This window comes from Corella eumyota, chromosome 3 (assembly GCF_963082875.1).
Source record: "Corella eumyota chromosome 3, kaCorEumy4.1, whole genome shotgun sequence".
Taxonomy (NCBI): domain Eukaryota; kingdom Metazoa; phylum Chordata; class Ascidiacea; order Phlebobranchia; family Corellidae; genus Corella; species Corella eumyota.
Window position 1 is genome coordinate 3,474,437 of NC_137492.1, and position 23,210 is coordinate 3,497,646.

The 23,210-nt window shown below is 30.3% G+C and overlaps 7 protein-coding genes across 7 annotated transcripts; 4 read left to right on the plus strand and 3 right to left on the minus strand.

Moving 5' to 3' along the window:
* The first annotated feature begins 366 nt into the window (after window positions 1-366).
* On the plus strand, window positions 367-1,995 carry LOC145746368 (uncharacterized). Its single transcript, XM_082564638.1, has 2 exons — window positions 367-450; window positions 826-1,995. Exon 2 carries the CDS (start codon window positions 836-838, stop codon window positions 1,607-1,609), a length of 774 nt encoding a protein of 257 aa, XP_082420764.1. The 5' UTR covers window positions 367-450; window positions 826-835; the 3' UTR covers window positions 1,610-1,995.
* On the plus strand, window positions 1,995-3,243 carry LOC145746369 (uncharacterized). The gene is made up of 2 exons (XM_082564639.1): window positions 1,995-2,317; window positions 2,480-3,243. The coding sequence occupies exons 1-2, from the start codon at window positions 2,024-2,026 to the stop codon at window positions 2,699-2,701; spliced, it is 516 nt and encodes a 171-aa protein (XP_082420765.1). The 5' UTR covers window positions 1,995-2,023; the 3' UTR covers window positions 2,702-3,243.
* On the minus strand, window positions 2,987-8,219 carry LOC145746366 (stAR-related lipid transfer protein 7, mitochondrial-like). Its single transcript, XM_082564636.1, has 9 exons — window positions 8,026-8,219; window positions 7,513-7,902; window positions 7,255-7,334; window positions 7,073-7,171; window positions 6,824-6,984; window positions 6,642-6,686; window positions 4,194-4,231; window positions 3,718-3,902; window positions 2,987-3,616 (listed from the first exon to the last, which is right to left on the minus strand). The coding sequence occupies exons 2-9, from the start codon at window positions 7,884-7,886 to the stop codon at window positions 3,474-3,476; spliced, it is 1,125 nt and encodes a 374-aa protein (XP_082420762.1). The 5' UTR covers window positions 7,887-7,902; window positions 8,026-8,219; the 3' UTR covers window positions 2,987-3,473.
* Window positions 4,410-6,661, plus strand: LOC145744879 (uncharacterized). Its single transcript, XM_082562845.1, has 5 exons — window positions 4,410-5,782; window positions 6,008-6,127; window positions 6,216-6,266; window positions 6,346-6,400; window positions 6,495-6,661. Exons 1-5 carry the CDS (start codon window positions 4,410-4,412, stop codon window positions 6,630-6,632), a joined length of 1,737 nt encoding a protein of 578 aa, XP_082418971.1. The 3' UTR covers window positions 6,633-6,661.
* Window positions 8,220-8,375: 156 nt separating the features above from the next.
* On the minus strand, window positions 8,376-13,090 carry LOC145744861 (mannosyl-oligosaccharide glucosidase-like). The gene is made up of 12 exons (XM_082562821.1): window positions 12,744-13,090; window positions 12,530-12,660; window positions 12,335-12,449; window positions 11,835-11,992; window positions 11,607-11,724; window positions 11,150-11,388; window positions 10,823-10,965; window positions 10,409-10,614; window positions 9,986-10,119; window positions 9,652-9,801; window positions 9,340-9,574; window positions 8,376-9,199 (listed from the first exon to the last, which is right to left on the minus strand). The coding sequence occupies exons 1-12, from the start codon at window positions 12,868-12,870 to the stop codon at window positions 8,517-8,519; spliced, it is 2,439 nt and encodes an 812-aa protein (XP_082418947.1). The 5' UTR covers window positions 12,871-13,090; the 3' UTR covers window positions 8,376-8,516.
* Window positions 13,091-13,894: 804 nt separating this feature from the next.
* Window positions 13,895-19,467, minus strand: LOC145746416 (dynein regulatory complex subunit 11-like). Its single transcript, XM_082564700.1, has 22 exons — window positions 19,191-19,467; window positions 18,991-19,081; window positions 18,815-18,901; window positions 18,448-18,597; window positions 18,167-18,286; window positions 17,894-18,085; window positions 17,729-17,800; window positions 17,597-17,656; window positions 17,372-17,517; window positions 17,098-17,182; window positions 16,886-17,035; window positions 16,570-16,645; window positions 16,343-16,491; window positions 16,212-16,268; window positions 15,990-16,124; window positions 15,753-15,882; window positions 15,489-15,688; window positions 15,192-15,340; window positions 14,938-15,050; window positions 14,546-14,694; window positions 14,290-14,379; window positions 13,895-14,174 (listed from the first exon to the last, which is right to left on the minus strand). Exons 1-22 carry the CDS (start codon window positions 19,199-19,201, stop codon window positions 14,037-14,039), a joined length of 2,550 nt encoding a protein of 849 aa, XP_082420826.1. The 5' UTR covers window positions 19,202-19,467; the 3' UTR covers window positions 13,895-14,036.
* Window positions 19,468-19,830: 363 nt separating this feature from the next.
* LOC145745124 (uncharacterized) lies at window positions 19,831-22,445 on the plus strand. Its single transcript, XM_082563119.1, has 3 exons — window positions 19,831-19,909; window positions 20,093-20,186; window positions 20,903-22,445. Exons 1-3 carry the CDS (start codon window positions 19,831-19,833, stop codon window positions 22,443-22,445), a joined length of 1,716 nt encoding a protein of 571 aa, XP_082419245.1.
* Window positions 22,446-23,210: the final 765 nt, after the last annotated feature.

Consider the following 23,210-nt stretch of genomic DNA (forward strand, 5'->3'; position numbering starts at 1 on the left):
TATGTATCACTGTTGTAGTAAATAAGTGTTTTTATTTAAATAATGTAATTTATAATGTTTACTGTGCATTTATTATGTAAAATAATGTTGCAATTGTTGTTTTATTTACTTGTTTACACCTGAATTTGTAAGGGATTGAATTTGTTTTTCCTGTTTACATTTATTTATTTATTTGAAAGTTTATTGGCATCAAATGTTAACAAATAAAAATCTATTTAAAATTATTTTACCTACGTACTGTTTTTCAATCGCAATAAATGTTTATTATTATGTTTTTTATAATAAGTTTTTTATAATATAATAATAATTGCTCTCAAAAATTAAAAAAGAATATATTATATTATTTCTATGGTGTATGATGACAACATTTTAGAAAAGCACGCCGCCACAAATAAAATATTTTTAAAACGCCGGTTTTAAAGTTCCTGGTTTAGAATAACAACAACCAAGGTAAATAAATCATAAACGTAAAAAAAGTAAACTAATTTTAATATTAATGTTCTAATTAATACGCCAAATACTGGCAGACTGAAAAAGTTTAAAGTTACGAGCAGACGACTTACAACTTACTGCTACTCTAATTGACAGATTGTCGTTGCCAGTAATGCCTGATTGACCATCTCCATCTGACAGTCTAACCATTAACCATGCCTGATTTTTAAAACGTACTATTCTACCGTGTCAGAGTGTGTACTTAGTTTTGTTTACTGTCATTTTACCATTGTCTGATGCGTTCTTTTGCACAATGTTTTGAAAAAATGTTAAGCAAAAAATTTATGCATAAGTTATTTAGTTATTAAATATATTATTCTTTCAAAATTATAGGTAAAGTATCATGGCTGTAAGTGTTGAAAAAGGTGAAGGGGAAACCAAAAAGAATGCAAGAGGTCGAATGAGACAGAGGAAGAGTCAGGAATCCTCTTCAGACAGTAGCAGCGACAGTTCTTCTGGGAGTTCATCATCGGGAGACAGCTCATCATCTTCAAGCAGTGATTCAAGTTCATCTGCGTCTCCTCCAAGAGCAAGAGGACATGGAGGAGCACAAGAGAGGAAACCAAGTCCTTCTCCTCGAGGAAGACGTCAATCCACTGGAGACGGTCCTCCGAGAAGATCAAGATCACCCAGAAGAGGTCAGATCCGAAGAGAAAAACGAAGTCCGACTCCAAAACCAACAAAAATTCACATTGGAAATTTAACCAAAAACATTAACAAAGATCATATCACAGAAATATTCGAGTATTATGGCACAATCAAAAGTGTGGAGTTGCCCACTGAAAGAAGTGGATATCCAAGATGTTTGGCTTATGTGGAGTATGAAGATCACGCGGAAGCTGAAAAGTCAATGAAATACATGGATGGGGCACAACTAGATGGTCAGGTTATCACAGTACAATTTGTGTTTCCTGTACGCAGAAGAGTCATGCCACAGCGCCAGTTCTCTCCTTCAAGAGGTGGAAGAGGAAGGTGGTTTCGGCAACAACCTCCAGCTTGGAGAAGATCTCCTCCTCGGCGACCACGGATTATGCAAAGGTCACCACAAAGACGAAGATCACCAGTTCGTGATCGAAGAAGGAGACGATCTCGCAGCAGTTCCACTGAATCTCGATAAACATTTTTATCTTTGGAATTTTGCGATGTTTACAATTTTACAGAAAGTGATTTATCATGGATAAATTAACAACTTCATGCAATCACATTATGTGTAGTGCTAAGAAAATTTTAATTACTTGAATTTGTAATTTGTATAAAGATACCCCAGTTATTAAAATTGTATAGTTGTGTAAACAATTTTATAAACCCCTTTTCACTTTTTGTAGTTGCGTCAATCATTTAGATTTTGTGTATTAGGTAAACTACAGTTCTATCAAGGCTAGCTGATGTATGTTAAAGAATAAATGTTTTAATTTTTAATTAGAAGCCCTTTAAATTTTAAGAAATTGTTAAAATACATATGATCAATAATGTAACTCAACTGTATCGATTTATTGTTTTTAGCATTTTGTAAAATTAAGTTTGAAATAAAATGTCAACTGAGATTGATGATGATGTTGATTATTCTTGGATGTTAGAAGCAGAAGAGGGAGTACAACCCTTAAACGAAGTTGAAAAAGACCTAAACACAATACAAACTGACATACCTAAATCAGACCAAGAAACAAATGATATAACAGTTAGTAATGCATCTACAATTGATTTAGAAACAGATAAATCTTTATCGGTTAAAGATATAACAAATGTAACAGAATTAAAGGAAATTATGTCCAAAAATAAGGAGGTATTACGCAAATTAAAATTAGTAAAGACACATCAACAAAAGGTAATTTTTAATCATATAACTGTAAAATTGAAGGGAAAAGGTTGACTATAAAAGGCCTTTCACCCACAAATATTATCACAAAAATTAACAAACCTATACATTTAATACTTTTGTACAAAAAAGGGGAAAGTATTTATATATTTGTTTCCTTGTATTTTGTAGGACAACTTAAAAACTCTTAATGGACTTATATTAAAATGGAGAAAGGCTAGTCAGACTGCAGTTAAAGAACTTTTAAAATATGCCCCGAAAGAGCCCCCTACCACTATATCCCAAATAATTCAACATCTTGCGATTGACCCAAATATTATAAAGTTTGACGCCAAGGCTCAAACATTTACGGAATTGGTTAAAAATAATAAAACTAACAAAGATGATACCTAAGTAGCATTAAGATTAATTCTTAAATTTTGTATTTGTTTTGTTAAATTGCTTTTTCGACTACATTGTTTTTACTAGACCCACAGGCTACAATTTAGTTGGTTAAATATGGTCATAACTTGCAACTAATACTGGTCTGTGATAATTTACATTGTACCACAAATGGCAGTTTTTTTGGGAACTATAAATCGAAAATATATATATTTTTTGTTTTGCCTATTTATTACACAAGATATTAAGTTGCTTTCTAAATTTATTAGACTTTTTTTAATTTTATTAAAATAAATGAGAAACGTTGCATAACACAATTTTATTTCGAAAAAAAATTTTAACAATCCCACAAATTTTTAACAAAGATTTTTCTATAAGTAAATTTGGCAAGAAAAAAATCACACAAAATTTTTTCGAAAAATATGATTTTACAGCAAAGTTTACGAATATATTTATAATTTAAATAAATAATGTTGTTCGATAGTAAGGCAATCTTTTCTAGGACTTAAGAACTTAAAGAAATAAATTTTAAATAAGTTTTTTTACGTCTTATTGTTCACTTTATCTTATTGTTCACTATAACTTGTAAATTGCCTCAAATTGAATTACAATTTTCTGTTAAACTTTTCAATTGTAATAAATTCACATTTGACTGAGTTTTAGTTTTAATCTGTTAAATTTAAAGTGTTTACAAAAAAAAAATGTAATAAATCTTGTTTGCTAATTAAAATTTTATTATTTTAATTTATAAAAAGCTTTGAAAAAAAACAGTAAATTTGCATTTTCATAGTCTACCAATGGTCTGAGACGACTCAAAATTTTTTATTTCGTATTCATATTTTTCGATCATTCTTGTCACTTCAACACTGCGGTTTTTATTAATATTTAAAGATGCCTGATGTAATTGCTCAACATAATTTGGGATACCTAAAAATGGATTTCAGAATTTTATATTCCAGGTAAATTATCATGTATAAGCTATATATAAATTAAAAAAAAACTTTTAAAATTTTTTTTTTAATTTTTACCTTTATATATTATCCAGGTTGAAAGAGTGGAGGGTAAGGAAGTCTGAGGGTCGTCGCAATAAGTTAAAAGATAATCCAAACCAGGTTCATCTATGCTCTTGTGTGGAACAATAATCATGTCAGAAATATACAGAGGTACTCTTACATTTCCTTTCTTTGTTTTGCATTTTGGGTGGTCAACAGACCTATTAAAAATCAAAAATATATATAATTTTAGTAAAATATGTTAGGAAAAATATTAATTAAATTTTTTTATGTGCAAAAATGTGAGGTAAAAAGTCTGTTTACATGTTTATGAATTAAACATTTTGCCTTATGACATCATAAATTACTTTTAAATTCAAAAAAAACTACACAAAAAATATATTTTACACCAAAAAGTAAGAGCAATAAGCTAGTTTAACAATTATAATTTTTATTTAAAATGGTACAAAATCATTTTATTATTTGAGTTGACAATAAATTTTAGATCTTACCTAGCCATGATTGCCAAAATATTATCTTTTTTAAAGATCTGAAAAACAAAATAAAAAGTTTAAGCAAATATCTTTGTTTTTATTAACTAACAAGTTTAATTATGACATCATAGTAAACATAATGGACCCTGAATTTTATAAATTAAAAAGAATTAATAAAAAATTTCGCTGAAGCTAGTAATTGTTTTTTACTAGTTTTTACAACCCAGAAACAAGATGAAGCGTTACAAATCAAAAACCAAAAACGCCAGCAAGAGAAAGACGAAAAAGCAAACCAAGACGAGGCGACGAAAAAACAAACATGAAGAGTTTTTTGTGAGCAATTTTCTTCGCCAACCTGGCAAAACAAGATCTGGGATTGCATACACTAAAAAAATGAGGGGTAACTTATCCCATGAGAGCATTTTCGGCTCCCTATTGGCCGATAACATGATGGAAAAGATAGCTAAAAAGGGCTCACTACATACAGCTAAGGAAAGGTGCAGCTGTCAGCAATGTATTAATAAACAAAAGCAACAGCAAGCCAAAACTTGCACAAGTAGCCATAGTGGACTAAACTTGTTGCTAAAAAATGAAAACAAAACTTCATCGCCTTGTACTTCTAATGGAAACATTATGCCTTCATCGAGCTCTAATGAATGCAAAAAAAATTTGTATAAAGCACCTTCTGAAACCTATAGTGATACAAGTTTGGATCGAAAAGTGAAATTTCTAGTTGATCGTGCGAAAAAAGTCAAAAGACCCCCACGTCTGAAACCCAGAAAATATAAAAAGAAAAAAAAGGCAAAGCGAATAAAGAAAATGACGTATGTGCGGCCCACCAAACGAAGCAAATCTCTATTAAAATATGTTTTGAATAAAAAATCAAAGGCTAGTGAGTTAACATTCGGCAATTCTGCTGGGCCATCCAAAGATAATACTTGCTCCTGCTGTAGCCGCTTTTTAGAAATACTGACAACAAATTCCAACAAAATGAAGGTACACAGAGCGGAAAGTATCCTAAAATTGTGGAATCCATGTATTTGCAGCAACGCTATTAGAAGCACACCACTGGCAAGTGCTGGCCCACAACCCTCTGGCTTGGTGATGTTTCCAAGTGCTGGTCCTACTAATACCAAACCTAAGATAAAAAAGAAGCCAAGTTCAACCAAGAAGAACAAAAAGAGGCCGATCAAGAAGCCAGCATCTCAAAAAGGAAAACGACCTCCCAAGAAATGGAAGTTGCTGTCTGTTGAAGTGATAAAGAAGCTAAAACGAAAACGCTCACAACAATCCAATAAGTCCTCCAGCACATGCTCGAGCATGAAAAAGGAGACCTCCAACATCGCTCCAATTCCTTCAGCAGGGGAAAAATGGTGTTGGGATAACCTAGAGACAGGCACAGGAAAATCAACGAGAAAACAACGAAAATACCAGAAATGGGCAAAAGAATCAACTACTGCTAGTTCGTCAAAGAACAGTGAAGATTTAACTAAGTTTCCAGGTGCACCAGTGCCAAGCGGTCGAGTGCCAACATTTATTGCAATGGTGAAAACAGCAATTCGTGATCTGAAGCCTTTTCACATTACAGGACAACAGGCTATTTCAAAGTAAATAAACTATCATTTTATTACAATATATTTACATAGCAAACTGGAAACTGATAGGTTGACACGTTTTTGAGTTCCTGTCAACACAATAACATGAATTACTTCCTTTTAAATGTGTGAAAGTGGAAAAACTTGTTTATAAATAATACTGCAGTAACAACTACAATTAAAATATACTAACCATAAACACAGAAATTTAAATGAACAATTTTAACATGATTTTAGGTACATACAAATTCGTTACCGAATTAAAAATGACGAACTTTTGGCTTATGTTTTAAAATGGATGGTTGATATGAAAATCCTTAGATATGACAGGGGAATGTATTACTTTATTGGAGCAAGGTAAAGTGTCTTATGTCTAATCTAAGCACCATAGTTAAGTTGTTAATATTAATTAATACATTCCGTCTTAATAAAAAACGATTTACAGGATCGTGAAAAAGAAAACGGTCACCAAGGTTAGACGCTCTAGAAGAAAAAGGTAAGACCCATTTATACACAAACCACTTGGTAACTGTATTAGAAATCTAAATTTATGTGACTATGTTATTTTTAAACAGAAAGAGAAGGTACAAGCCGAAAAAGGCAAAAAAGCGAAGGCGTTCAGCAAGAAAGGTAAAAAATTGTTTTTAAAATTAAATTTAACCAAAATACAAATATCATCTAGCCAAATATGCCAATTTAACCCTTTACAAATCTGTTTAAATAGAACAAACGTAAAAGAAAATGCCGTAACAACAAATGCACATGTGCCATGGAGATGAAAGCCGCTAAGAATCGAATCAAGTACAAATCAAAGTACATTCGACGAAACGGCAGAATTTACAAAGAAGATGAATATATTTAAAATAATTACCTTTGCCCGTCTGATGTAAACATACTCCCTTGAATTGAAAGGAAACTACAAAAAAAATTATTTTAATTTAAAAAAAAAAATTAATACATAAGTAATGCAACAAAATCATGTTTGATATATATACAAAATAGTTTTAAAAATATTGTTAAATTTGAAAACATTATTTTAAAGTTGTTTCTTACTGGAAAGTAAGTAATCCAACGAAGTATTTGTTCCCCAGTTTTTTTATTTTCATCAACAATATCGATGTCTAAAGCAAGATCGTCCCATTTTCTTCGATATTCATGATCAGCTTGAACTGCAAAAAACTGGCGAGCAGAAACATCATGGAATCTTCCAAAAACTTTACAAAAAAACATCCTTTGTCATTCCCATATTAACATACAAAATATCTGTAAGCTTTATATGGGTATACAGTTAATTAAGTGCACCTTTATATTGCATAAATTCTGTATCTTTGTATGGCAACTTCCAAATCTTAATATTGGGTTCATTCAATACGTTCTCCCAGTTATCAGGCAAGTGGCTTTCTGTAAACACAAAGTTGAATAGTGTCATATTTATAAAGCATCACAACTATTATAGCACTAATAACCATATTACAATGCATTACCGGTATTGTCAATTAGTTGACTTGCTGTAACATCATGCATGGGTTGAGCAGATTTTACCATCCTTAATTCGTTTATATGCCTACATAACAGTAAATAAATTAAGGCATATTTAAATGTAAAACAGATTCTTATCGTCAGAGCTTGTGAGTTTTAAACAAATTGGGTTCTTACAATATGTGGTAAAAACTTATTTACAAATATTAGAAATATTATTTTTATTTTCAGTTGTTTTTAAAAAATATATTTATACTACATACTCTTCTATATCATTATCTGTTATAGCACTCTCCTCCCATGAAAAAGAACAGGCAGCACCACCGATAAGATAAAAAGGTTTTTTCTGTGGTTTGTAATTGAAAAAATAAGAAATCCATTTTTGTTTCGGTTTGCTAAAAAATAATCTCTGGTACAAGAAGTTATAAATTCTTTCCGATTGCCGAAATCGCTTTGAAAATAAATTGTTTACTCGTGTTGAAATCTTTTCCCATATTGATGGGCTTTGCTTGTTTGAAAAATTTCGTTTTGGTGTGTTTTTGCAACATTTAAAACGTGTGTTGGTAAACGGGTTTTGTCTACATTGAATCCCTTGTTGAAATGTTTTGGTTAATCCCAAACGACCAATACTCTGCATCGTCGATTGTTTAAATCTATAAAAAGGTTAATATTTCTTAATTTTGCAAAATATGTAATTCTATTTTTTAATAATAAACTATAATTTTACGTTACATTAAACAGCTTATAAACTGTAAATTAAGCTATTTAAAACTTACTTTTTTGAATATTAGTAAAAATTTGCACTCCAATTACGGTCATAACAAAAAAACGCTAAGCCTATGTCGTTGCCAAAGTTACTGGTTTATTGCAGGCTGCAAAAGCAGCCAATTATTACCCTGAGTCCTAATTAAAATTGAACGACCGTGTCGTCCTTCGGGCCACAACGGCGCATGTGAAAATTTTGGAGCTTGGCGCCTAGTAGCGGTAACCAACCACACGAGTTCTTAAAATCAGCTGGCTAACCAGATTATCCTCTTTTAACTGCATCAAGGGCAAACCAGAGAAAAATGAGTGACCTTTATAATATCTTACCTTAATTTAGAAAAAAAGAAGTCAATAGTTTACTGTTTCAACAGTTTTTATTGCAAAATTTGTATTGCCACATTGCAAATGCTTTTAAAATGGAGACCAACATAATTTTGTCATAAAAGTAATGAATTATAAGGTTTAAAAGTAGACTAGCACTGTTTTGAAGTAAAAGAAAGATTTAAAATTGTTCAGACATGATTAAAACAATTAGAGCAGACCAGCCGGTAAATGGATGAGACCCTTGGCCCTTACCAGTGATGTCATTGTAATTTTCCCACAAGTACCCAGATTTTGAATACTCCTTAAACATATTTTCAACTAAATTCTTACGAAGAGAGATGTATAACTCCTTTGAAAGCTCACTATTAGGACCTTCTATAGTAGAGTAATGCTTCAATGCTCTAACAGCAAGAAAATTGATGTTAATCCAAATTTGGCCCCTCCAATATGGTGGATCATGCTCCGTGTTGCGCTTCATGTAAAAAGGATCACGCTTCGAAAGAGACCTTAAACCAAACTTACTCCAAAGTAAATCGGGTCCTCTTAAGTCTTGGAGTAATTGACCTAACTCCGATGAATCTGAAGGCAAAACTTGAAGAAGAAAAGGAAATAAGCTGACGTAACCGTAAGCGTTCACATACTGTAGCTTAGGTTTGTTGCGCGTCATGCGAATTGTTTTTGTGATTGGTCGTTCACCTGGTTGAGAAGGTTGAAAAGTTTTTCTAGTTAAAGAAACGCGGTCTGTGTGGTTTCCGTAATCTGAAAACAGACCCATCTCACTTGACCAATGAAGCTCCTTTAATAATTTTATGTCGGTCAACCATTTATGAGTTTCTTTATACTTGTCAGCTTCATTTGCATCTAAAAAAACAAGATAAATCTTTTAAAATGTTAAAAAAAGTACTTTTTATTTTAATTTAATATCAAAATATTCTTATATTCCTTTTTAGATTTTATATTGTTTAATTTAGTATAAATTTTTCGAAAAAACTTGTACAGACCTGGATATAAAACCTGAGCTATCTTTGCCATTGTTCCTGATGCAAGGGCCATCCAACATCTCAGATCAATGTGTCTTTCATCTTTTGAAGGATGCGAGGCACGTGGGTAGTCGTCTAACCCAGAGGTAAGGGTTTTAGGGTTCAATTCCCGGTCAGAGTCCTCTTCTCTGCCCTGCCATCTATAGGAGAATGGTACGGAGCCAGTTTGTGTTGTGTTAAACCAATTGTACCAAGCCTAAAATCAAAGGTAAAAATTAAATTACAATGTTTGTTTTTTTTTAAAGTTGTAGGTAGAATATAATTAAATTCTACCTTAAGACGGGGGTAGATTTTTACTAAGAACTTCTTGTCATCTTCGCTGATTGAATCTTTGTCAAAGTTTTGAATAATCGATTCAATGGCAAGAAACAAGGTGGGAGGGTTGGCATTCTTATTTCTTTGAACAACAAACTCTGCAGGAACCTTTATTGAACAGAATTGGATCAAAAAAGAATAATAAATTACTCTAGCTAACCTAAGATGTAAGTTAAAATATCTGCATGCCTTTGTAATAAGTAACTCATAATTTCATGTTCTTTTAATTTCAGAAACAGGAATATATTGGTGACAGAATTATATTTTGAATCTTTTACGATATTTTATTTACTTTACTTCTAGCCTCCTCCCCAAGTATTTGTTCCCTTGGAATCCAACCCTCAATATTAATTAGATTTAGCCAACTGGTTATAATTTCTTCACTTAAACCTCGATCCCATTTACTTATCAGCAATTCATGGAATCCTAAACAATTAAGATGTAAGTTGAATTTTTTGTCATTAGATCATTTTACACTTTATTAGTTTTTTTTCATTTAAAAACATTGTAAACATTTTTATTTAGATAGCCTATTAACTTTATGTACTAAAAAGGCTAATATAATCAGTCTAATGGCTACATTCTAAATTGAAGATCCTTTTTTAGGGAATCTTTAAAAAGAAAAGCAGAGCTTATAAAAAAATAAACCCAAAGAAAAGTTTATTAATTGCCCATGTTATGATTTATATAATTTTTAGGATAATATTTTATTGACCTTCATCCCAAAGAAAACCACGTGGAAAAAATGACCGTGAAGGAACAGCAGTAATAAGATGGGCATTCCAGTAAGGTACTGGTTCACTTTGGTATTCTGATTGTACTGCAGATTGTCCATAAAAATGACCGATACCACCAACCATATTGCTCAAAGCTGATTTAGCGAATTGGACTTCATCGGTACTGTAATCTTTAAGGGGAAATCTAAAATATATTTATAAAAAGGTGAGTTTAGATTTGTATTTCAAAATTTATTATTGCTACTAATCTTAAAAAAGTTTAACTTGATTTGTGTGGTGTAGTCTATTAAATTTAAATAGACCTATATAATAACACTTATTCTTTTATCATTTTTAAAAATTTTGATATACATAAAGATGATAATCTTAATCAGAACATCCAATATACTTACGTTGCTTGAAATCGCTTATCAAAGTTGCTATGTAATTGGGTAAGTCTATCAGTAAAATATGACCCAGATAAAGTTTTAATTCGATTTAATTTACTTTCGCTTTCAAACACCATCTCAACTTCGAACGGTAATTCCAAAGTGACCTTAAATTAAAAGGTTAGTTAAAATATGGTTAAAAATTTGAGAAAATGGTACAAAACTACACCAATATACAAAATATACTCCACGAAATTTATACAAATATTTTTATATATTTAATATAAAAAATTTTAATAAATACATATTTTTTTGGTGTTTAAAATATATTTTTCTTATTTCACATTTTACCTGATGGAATAAAACATCAGAAGTTGTGGGTTGGTTATTATTGGGATTACTGTTAATGTAATACAAAAACTTTTCGTTTGGTCTTTTCCCTTCTTTTTTCATCTGCATTTTTGGCAACAGCGATTCCTTAATTCTATGCAAACCTGCCGACCGGGTTCTTGCAAAATGATAAACTGTTTTTTTGCCAGAATTTTCTTGGGGAAATTTGATTGTGAATTTTCCCAATTCCTCAGTTTCCCCTTTAAAAAAAAAAAAATTTAAGATATTATGCTGCCTGATACTTTACTTATTTAACCTATAATTTAATGCTTTAACATTATTATTTGCATTGTCAAAGTAAGCCAAAAATTGCTATGTTTGTAAAGAGGCACTACATTTTTTTAACAGTATCTAAAAACTTACTACTAAAATCCCATAACATCAAATAAAAATACGTTTTTTTATTAATACATCACACCTTTTATTGTAGTTAACCTGATTCCATCTTTTGTTGTTTCAGTTTCTTCAACCAAACGACCTTGTCTGTCAGTTGCCGCATAGAAGAACAACGACAAAGTTACTTTATCATTTCCACTCTAAATTCCAAACATATTTGCATGAAAAAATATGGCGGTAATAAGTAAACTAATACAAAATTCAGGTAAACTTAAGTTTTTTTACGACACATCAACAAAATTTTTTTTACTTGGATTCCATTTATTCTCCATGACCAATCCCCACCATGTTTTCCACCCTGTTGTTTAACAAATGAAGTTCTCAGCACAAACCCCCTTTCAACAATCTCCTGTATCCCGAAGTTAATCCCGTCATGGGCTAACCACCCATACCTTAATAACCCATCGCCTTAAAGTGATGAAAGTTTAATTTAATATTATTTTTATATTTATTTATTCTCAATGTGGCAAGGTCAACTTGACACCATTGAGTAACATCTGTTACCCCGTCCCATTCTCGAGTTGCTTTTGGTTGTTTGGTATAATATAAATTACAGTTGCCCGATAATCAAGCTGCTGATTAAGTATTGGCTCAGCGAGAGTTCATACAGTTTATAGTGTTTTACTTAAGGGCGCTTCAGCATAAGAGCAATGGGGATCGAAACCAGGACTTTATGTAGGAGGGCCAAGTGTTGACCACTACACTGTCAGTTTTTTTATTATAATAAATTGACAAAATTATTTTGTTAACCTTGCTCGCAAGAATGTCGAATTGGAAGATCTTGTTGGTATTGGACATTTTGTTTTAACCACATCAACCCTGTTACAAGAGAGTGGGATGATCTTGTTTTCATTCCCAAGTAAACCTAAAATAAAAAATTGTAATTTTGTTTGAATTTTTTACTTACAACAATTTAACACCACATTAAAAAAAATGATGTTTTACTTGGGGTCTGTAGCTCCCCCAGAATCTTGACATGTCCTTTAGGTTCTCTTCCTCTATTGCAGAAAAGGGAGTATAAACTTCACTTGCTTTCCATCTTCTATCAATTGCTGACATTATGAGAACACCACAAGCTAAAAAAAAATATTATGCAAAAAATGACAAATATTTTATCATGAATGTATTTTTTTAAAATAAAGGACAAATTATTTTTTACCTATGCCAGTTAATAGAAACGGTATTAAACGCCATTGGAATTTGCTTTTTATAGCTTGATTCTTTTTGGTCACATGATGAGGAAGAGTATCCCTATGTCCTACCCTCTTCCTTAATCCACTTGACATCTCAAACCTCTCGTACTCTATGAATTATGTCTTCTTTAAAAATAAACAGAAAAAAATATTTACTACCAAAAATATGCACAAAACCAATTATTTATTAATTTTATATATATTTTATTGCTTTTTTAACATAATACACACTAAAATTAATATTTTTTTATTAATATTAATGATATAAAAGCACAAATAATACGTTTTGCAGGATCTAGGTTAATATGTAAACGTGGATATAAAACAATTGTAAACAAACTAAAACTTTATTCAACTCAGTAGAGAATTGACCGGCAAAAATTTCGTTGCCTAACTAATGTTTAAAATAACATTCAGATTGTTAATATTAATTAAAACATTGCGTTTTGTTTTGAAACAAACATTTAAGAGATTTTTCCATTGGAAAATGAAAGATTTTTATAACATTTGCCTAGAACAAGTTTATCTATTGATGACATACATACGATTTTTTATGCCTCACCGACAGTGTTAAAGTTAAAATTCTTGCCGCGAATTTCTAAAATATCTTTTCAATAACATCAAATGTAATTTACTAGGCAAGTTAATTAGTTCGATTAAACTTTAAATAAAATTAATTCAATAAAATGCAGACATTTAGCTATTTACCATTAGTGTATAACTTTAATTTTCTTTTTTAAATTTCAAGGTTTCTTTTTTTTATGAATTCAATTTTAATATTTTTGTACTTGTTTTTAACAGCATTTTAACAGTTTTAAATTTTAGTTTTAAAAATGTACTATTTTCCATAAAATTTTGTATTATCTAAAACGTTTAAAAATATATCTTTAATGTAAAACAAAATTTTCATTTTGGATAAAACAAAAAACACTAAATAACTATTTCTTTTTCTTCTTTTTGCTCTTAGCATCTTCCGGAGGTTTACTTGCCTCGACTCTCTTTTTTCCAAGAGGAGTTTTTAAATACCAAACCTTGGGAAATTTTTCACAATTTTATTTGAACAAAAAATTGTTTAACGCTTGGTTTTGTGTTTTGTACAAAGTAAAAAGAAAATAAATCTCTTTTTTTAAAGTCATTTATCAACATAATTTTATTGTAATCTAACCTAATTCATAAAAAAACAATGCAAAAAATAAAAACAAAATGTAAACTTAAAAAAAATAAAAAGTCTTTCCAAAATATACAAAAAAATGTTATGTTTATTTCTTTTTCTTCTTCTTTCCTTTCTTCCCTTTTTTTCCCTTCTTGCCTTTCTTTCCACCTCCGTCTTCCCCTTCCTCGCCACCCTGTGACAGTTTTGCTCTCTTTTTGCCGAGAGGAGTTTTTCCAAACCAGGTCTTTTGAGACAAAAAATTATAAGTAAACTAACCATGCAAGTGCAAAAAATTAATTTAGAACAAAAAATAAAAAAAAACATAAAAAAAATAAAATTTATTCATGCAAAATTTTTACCTTGAATGCTTCTTCTTCCTCCTTGTAAATTGGATCAATTCTTGCCAGTGGAGAAACAAACTCAACTGCAGTCAATGGCTTTTTAGGAAGCTATAGAATATTTCAAAAAAAATTACATTTTAATTTAAATATTTAGCTTAATAATGCAGATGTTTAAATGCTGTAACGATATAACTTAATAAATAATATCAGTATTGCAATACTGTTTTCACTAATTTAGTCTTTCAGTTTTCTTACATGAATTATATCTAACAACCTGTGTAATTCTTCTTTCATTTAAGATGTACTTGATTGCTTCAACAATATGTCCCTGAGTATAACCATCTGTGATCTTAGTAAGACTGCTTAGATCGATGTGATTGGTAATAATTCCACCATGACTTGTAATCAGTTGTTTCCATAACACTAAGACACAAAAAAAATAAAAAATTAAAGGGGATTTAGTAAAAAAAAGGGGAACGTCCATTGATCACCTTTGTTACCCAGACTCATTTTCGAGTTGACCTTAGCAGTTAGGATAATATTTATTTAAACTTGTACCATAACTAACCTGCTGATAGGTTTTCGGCTTAGCATAAATTTATATAATTTAAAATACATTAAAATTTTGGTAAAAGCTATGGTATTTTGAAACAGATAGTTTCTTACTGTATCGTGAAGCATAATCTGGTCTTGGAATTAGAATAATTCTCTCATAACATTTCACAAATGGTTTTAACTCAGCATCAAAAGGAGAACGAGATGTTCCAACCAGAAGAATTCTGTGATGATAATTAACAAATATTTTTAAATAAGATTTTTGAAAAATATTCAGATAAAAAAGCATTGTAATATAACATTAAAATTGCCTTTACGCAAATTTTGTTTATTCAAAATATTTGACAATAATAGTATTGACTAACCTGTCTTCTGGTTTAAAACCCTTCAAGACTTTGGGCAAATCTTTTTTAAGGCGTTTTGGATCGGTCTTGTCGCCTTTTGGTGCCTTTTTAACGAATGTTTTTTCAGCATCGCCGATAAAAACAACTGAAGGTTGTAATTGCTTGGCAACCTACAAGCAAAAGATAACTACAATAATATAGCAATATAATACATAGTTAGTGATGTAAAGATAATATACAAGTTTAAGAATTTATTAGTACCAAATACAAATTTGTATTTATGGCTTTTTAATTAGAGTTTTTATACAATTTACTTACCTTTGTCACCATGTGTATGAGCATTGATAACCCAGATTTGCCAGGATACTTTCCAGCAATATTTTCTGCACTTAGGTCAAACAAATTAGCTCCTGTTTCTGTACATATTGCATGCAGCAACATCTTTTTACCAACTCCACGAGGACCAGCTAACAAAATTGATTTGATCTGGGGCATATTTTCATGGACATTTTGTGAGCCTGCAAAAAACCTTTTTTACCTATTAAATTTAAAATTTATATTGACATTGAAATAATGTTTTACCTAAAGATAAAATCCCATAGAGTGCTGTTAGTTGTCTTACGTCAGATAAAGAAGGCATAGGTTCAATATCAGCTTGTCTTAAGGTGGTTCCAAGGTAGCTGTAATCTCCTAGGTATTGACTCAAAGAAACCTAGATAAAACAAAGATAAAAAGTGTGCAATTTGTGCTATGTTCAATCTAAGAAAGGGAATACCAGAAAAAAGTTTTAAAATTTTTCAGAAATATTGTTTTACTAACTTGTGGTGGTTGTACAAGTACTCCTTGTTGAACCATTTCTTCATAAAGTGATTCAATTGTTCGATCAGCTGTTAGATCTTTATCCTTCTTGCCTTTTTTACCCTTTTTTCCACTCTTTTTGCCCTTCTTCTTCTTCTGCAATTTAAATAATTAGTATATATATCGTTAAATCCAAATTCAGTTTAAAAATTTTTGTACAATATATTTAAATTATGTTATTACCTTTTTTCCACTTTTCTTTCCCTTTTTTCCTTTTTTACCCTTATCACGATCCAAAGCCTACAGAATAAAATTTAAACAATTTAAATTTAATAAATATTTCAATATTTTTAAATATTTTTAACTGATTATACCATTTTTAAGTTGCTTAATTCTTCTCTCATTAACTCATCAACTTGAACTCTAATTTCCGATTCAACCTCAACTCTCTTGTCCTCCTTGATTAAAACTGAGTCATGCTTTTGTTGAAAGTTTGCTGACTCATCTCGGTTTTTCCAAACTCCTACATAACAAAATAAAAAAATTAATTTCAATACAACATAGTTTTAATGGTAATTTACTATTATTTAACAAATCTGACCATCGTAATTGTTATGAGCTTCAGAAATTGCCGGTAAAAACTTTGACTCTTGCATTTTCCAACCCGGTTCCTCTTCCTAAAATAGATAAGTTTAGTGAATATAAAAACTTATACTATTACCATTTTTTTGGGGTATGGTTTTAGCATATATTCATTTATATTTATGTTATTTTTTATTGGTACAAAATTGTTTAAATATCCATATTAAATTTTCACAAATTTAAAATTTATTAAGTTTTTTATTGTTTGTAAGAATGGTTAAAACTTTTTGGATTTCAAGAAATGTTATTAAAATTTTAATTAAATTATTAATTACTTCTTCATCTCCATCTCCTTTTTTGCCCTTTTTTCCTTTCTTGTCTTTTTTACCCTTCTTCTTTTTGCCCGACTTTTTCCCAGATTTCTTTCCCTTTTTCCCTTTCTTTTTGCCTTTCTCTTCCTCCTTTGTTTTCATTTCAGCTTCAACCTTAATTTAAAAAAAAATTATTTAAAATGTTAAATGTTTTTTGGAATTAACAATTTTTTTACCTCCTCTGGAGTTTTCTCCTTAAACAAGAGAGAAGATCCCCCATCTTCCTCATCAGGATAATCTGGAAATTTTCCAGTTGCGTCTCTGTTGTAAATCAAATAAAATTTTAGAAATTTTTTCTGGGCGCTAAAATATTAAGAAATTTGAAAAAGTCTAAAAGTCTCTAGTCCAAAATTCTAAAAAAAACTACAGGCAGCATTATATTACCAGTTATATAGTGATTGATGTTAAGTTTAAATCGCAAAATAAGTTAAAAGTTACAACAGTTATTACCTGCATTCAATAAACCATTGTCTTATTTGACCCTGCATCGTTTCTTTAATATCTGGGCCTTCCACTTGTCTCAGTTTCTCTTTTATAGTGACAAGTGCTTGTTGATATTCTACTTCATTTTCTTCTTGTGTTACACGTCGATCAACCTTAAAATTTTATAGGTAGGGCAATTTTTAAAATATTTAGGCTAATAATTTTAATATTTATTTTTTTCTTAATATTTACCTCTGTCTTTTCTGCAATAACTTGGGGGGGAACTCGTTTTGCCTTAACTACTGGTGGCACCTAAATATATAAAATATTATTTAAAACAATTTTTTTAGGCACAAATATAATAATCATTATTAATAAATTTACCATTCCGATGAATATCATTTCTTCATCTCTCTCTTTTTTGGTAAGTCTTCTTTGCAGAAAACCTTTCCAAATCTATATTATAGAAAAAAAGGTAGCAATCGAATTGATAAAAAAATGTTAATAAATAGAAACATCTTTTAATAGATAAAAAAATATTTTTCAAACTTTTTGGATTCTTGTTGCAGCCACATCCGGATCAAGAGTAGGAGCTCCAGTCTTTGCCAGCATCTTCTCTCTCTCCTCTTCTAGCCTGATCTCTCTCATGAACTTTGCTCTTAGCCTTCCTTGTCTTGCTCTCTCATGAATCTGAACAAGTCGGACTGCTTCTTCTAACGACATCTTTTTAACCTCCTTAGCCTTTAAAAAATACCAAATGTTGAACTTATTCGAAAAATATGTTTTAAGTTTATTAAATTTTAAATCGATATAAATGGTTACCAAATCTTTTGAACTTGGTCCCATTTTAGCCAAGATTTTTCCAAGCAGTTGTCCTCTATCTTTCAAAACCTTTTTTCTCTCGTGGATAAAGTACTTTGGAATTGGAATTTCAATGTCATTCTAAAACAATTAAGGGGTTAACTTGTTTTTAGTCCTGTGTAACTCAAAGAATATAACAAACAAATAGATTACCAAAAAACAATAACTCCTATCCCTCATATACATTTTAGTATATGTAACTACAAGTTACTTTGTTACAAACTTATTAGTGAATTACATACAGGTGTAAGCTTTAGATCGGATAAAATGTCATCAAAATAATGAAACTCTGAGAATTCAAGGTTGACCATCTCATCCTTAACTTCCAATAGTCGACCAATTGTTCCATCCAAAACTTGTCTCAAAATCCTTCGTTTTTGTGGATGAACAACCTTGAAAGTTAACATATTTAGGAGGTTGCATTATTCTAGCAAAGTCTCAAAGTGATTTTGCTTTAATCTGGTTCTATTGCTATGGTAAGGTCATTATAAGAAATACATTGGGTAGTTTTAACCAGCTATAAGCACTTTGTTAAACTGCCATTTTTTTTAAATAGCAGACTAATATTTTTTCTTTATGAAGAAATGAACTTAAACTTAAGTTTTCTACCTGGTCATAACATCCTTCCAATTTTCTTAATATTTGAATATATTTTATGTACAGAGCTGCTAAGGTTTGGAACACAGTAAGACGATCCTATAAAAAATACGAGTTTTACTTTAAAATTATTTAGGCCTAATAGTTTTTACATATTTCGCAAAAAAGAATCGAAATTTTTAATTCACTTTTTCAGGCTTGGGAGGTTCTTCTGGAACTTCCCGAACAAGTAAATCAGTAATTACATTTTCTGCCTCCCTCCATGCCTGGTTATAAGTGCTTAAAAAATAGATTGGGTTAGGGTGACAAATGCTACTTTATTTTTAGAATGTAAAATCGATCCATTTACATCAAGGATAAAAAAAATATCAAAAATCTAATGTCTTACCTATGAGACATTTTGATAAGATTTATTTACTTCTTCATCTGATAATTACTTGTTTTTAATGGTTTACAATAATTAAATGCTAAAAAAAATTATCATGTACTGGAAAACATTAAAATAAGTCTAACACCAGATGACCAGAAGACTGGAAGAAATGTTATTTTGTAGCAATTTTATACTAGCAGACTAGACCGTTCAGACGTTGCTTATATAAACATATACAGCCAAACTAAAAACGCATATATTTTAATCAAAGCATTTAATTTAATTGTGTATAGTCTATCTAGTGTGTTGGGCTAGAAAATGTCGCAAAACTAACTTAAATACAAAATAAAATTTGTTTTGCATCATTAATCACTATGGAAACGTTTATTTCATCTAGTGGTCATTGTGTTTTAAACTTTTTATATAAATAATAAATTGAATACATTGATTAAATTAGTTTTTACAATACTTAAAAAAAAATAAATCTATTATAAAAACCATTACTTTAGCAAGATTTTTCCAACTATAATTTTCATAGAAATAATATTTCGTTTCGGGAACCGGGAAAATTAAAAACATGTTCTTACATAAACAATACAAACATTTTAAAAATGACATCAAGGTGCGAGAAAACACGTTAGATAATTCTAATTTAAATATGGCTTTAGATATTTTTGATGAAGAATTTGATGAAGCTGTTCTACAACATGTAATACAAAACGAAAAATTAATAAACGGTAAAATTTGGTTGTTGATAATGTTATAAATTTAACGTTTGTTTTTACGTGTTTTTTTGTTAAAATATTCTGAAATCAAATAAATTTGTGGGGATTTATCTGATCATATTAGTTTGTAGGGATTTATTAAATTGTTTTTTTTTGTGATATACTTGGGTTTAAAGTAATTTCTTTATATTACAGAACATGGTGTTTTAAATGAGATATCAACAAATAAAATGGAGGCAAAAGAAAGTGTTAAAATTTCACCATGCAAACTTTTATCCACGAAATTGTGGTGAATATATATATATATTTTATTTATTAAAACCTTAATTAAACGTTTTTGAAGTTTGCACAAACAATGTGACTGGCAGCATGGTGTAGTGGTTAAAACAATGTGACTGGCAGCATGGTGTAGTGGTATATATATATATTTATCCTCGATGTGGGAAAGTCGAATGCGCGACTTAAACATAGGGTAACATCAGTTACTCCGACCAAGTCTCGAGTTGCCTGTGGTAGTTTGGGGTATTATAGATTATAATTGCCCGATAATTATACTGCTGATCAAGTGCTGGCTCAGCAGGAGTTCACACCGTTTATAGCACCTTACTCAAGGGTGCTACAGCATGAGATCAGTGGGGATTGAACCCACGACCTCATGTGTGGTGTAGCAAGTGTTCTTACCACTACACCACGCTGCCCGTGGTGTTTTTGATACACCACCATGAGGTTGTCGGTTCAATACCCACTGCTCTCATGCTGTAGCGCCCTTAAGTAAGGCGCTATAAACGGTATAAATTCCTGCTGAGCCAGCACTTAATCAGCAGCATAACTACCCGGTAATTATAACCTCTTTAATATCCCAAACTGCTCAAGGCAACTTAAGACTGGGTCGGAGTAACTGATGTTACTCTATGTTTAGGTCGTGCATATGATCTTTCCACATCGAGGATAAAGATATATATATACAAAATAAACATGTTGATTTATATTTCTTTTTAATTTTAGCAATGAGAAAATATCAATATCAGAAGGGGACTTCGAAAAAATGTTAGTGGACAGTGAATTTAACCTGAATGATTCTAAAATTAACAAGCAATGCACATCCCCAATATTAACAAGAAAAAAATCAAAACTACGAAAAAAGAGGCCAATGCGATTTAAAGAAAACTTATTATTTTCAGAGAAAAAATTAAAGATTTCGCAAAAAAATTGTTCAAAAGATGATGATTTAAATAATTCGGCTTTAAAAGAAAATATTAATCCTATGGGTAACTTTGAAGATAATACTGTTACTAACAGTAACAGCAAGAAAAGTTGTACAAATAACCAATATATTATTGATAAATTTAAAGAAAATATAAGTAAAAAACCTTCTACAATAATTCAAACTAGATCTCCAAGTGCAATTAATTCACCTCTATCAACAACCAAATTAAAAACAAACAATTTTGTTCCAAAAGTCATGAAATCAGATCATCCCACACAACAGTGCAATGGATTTAAAACTGCCAGTCACAAACCATTAAAGATTTCAGCAGAAGCATGGAAAAAAGCAAAGGATTTAATAACAGAAAATGATGCTTTAATATCTTTTGAAATTTCACAAAATGTTGAAATGAAAGACACAAGTGCTTCTAAAACAACAGAACAGAAAAATTTTAAAGATTCTAAACAAATTGACAAGTATAATTATAATCCAAAGAAACGTAATGGATTTTCTACAGCAAGTAATAAACCATTAACAATATCTGCAAAGGCCTGGAAAAGGGCACAAAATTTAATAACAGAAAATAATGCTTTAATCGATATAGAAATGACTCAAACTGTTAATCCAGATATTGTAACAAATGATAAATCATCAAATTTAAAAACAGATATAATCTTGCCTTTAAAAATCAATGCTCCGGAACCAACAGCTTTAGATGAGCATTCACAAGCTGCAAACAATATTAATAAACTTCCAAAAAATACAAATAACTGTGATCTTAAACCTGCAGAATGTTCTGGTTTTGCAACAGCTAGTAACAAGCCGTTAAAAATATCTGCAAAAGCTTGGAAAAAGGCTCAAGACCTAATAACAGAGAATAATGCTATGTTGTCGCTGGAATTATCTTTAAACCCTGAAAATGCAAATGCTCCGCAGTTACCTGAAGAAAAGTTAAAAGATAAAAAATTAATTTCAGAGTCACTGACTAATAACTGTGTTAAAATTACGGAAAATCAACCAAATATTTGTACCCCTTATAGCAAAGAAAAAGAAACATTAATAAACAATAAAAAATCCTCTTTAAAAGAATCCCCTAAAAGACCCCTTTACTTTAACAACAACCGTGCTAAAAGGCGTAACAGTTCTTACAGACCTCCACGGAAGAGTTTGCAAGATATTCCTACAACCCCAGCTAAATCTGAGGCCCCTGTTGAAGACCGGAAAAGTGTTAAGAATAATTCTCATAAGATACAACTAGGTATGCGCCCAGAAGCAGAAAATCAGATAAATATCTCTGATGAAAGTATGCTCCAAGCACTTGCCTTATTCGAGGGCATTTAAAAATGCTCAATAATTTTTTTGTTAATATCACTATTTTTTGTATTTTTAAACTGTGTTTTGTTGGCATTTTCTTGTTTTTTACACTAGTTGTTTTAGCTGACTAACTCAATGGTTATACTTTTTTGCGATGAGTTGGTTTATTGAAAACAAATATATTATATCGCTTCAATTTAGATTTGTTGGCATTATTGTATGCAGTATTTCATTATTCCATGTTGTGTTCTTAAAAATATAATTAAAAAAAAAATGTTGTTTGTTCGTATTTTTTTATTTCACCATTGAAGAAAAATGAAATTTAAGTGTAGTGGGAATCTAACTTAGGACCTCATGTGGTAATGTACAATGTCTTACCCCCTGCGCATCGCCACAGGTTAAACCTTAACCTAATTTAGCACATTTTAATTTAATACAAGAATAAGTTAACCCCCAAGTTATAACAAACATGAAAACAAAAGGTTTGTACTATGGTTGTATAAATAAGAGGAACGAGGTTAAAAATATATATAAAACTAATGTAATATATTTATGTTTTTAAACGGCGATTTTATTGGTTATTCATGTAATGACGTCAACCTATTAAGTTGGTTTGTTCCTTATAATTCGTGATTCAGTTACGCTAAATACGTCACTCACTCAAAAAAATAATATTAGCTCTTCAACGTTCAATAATTTAAATTAAATGTTATTAATATATAAAACAAACCCTAACTTAACTAATTTGTTTCCATTTAAATTAAAAAATAAGCGAAAAACTGTGGTAATAAC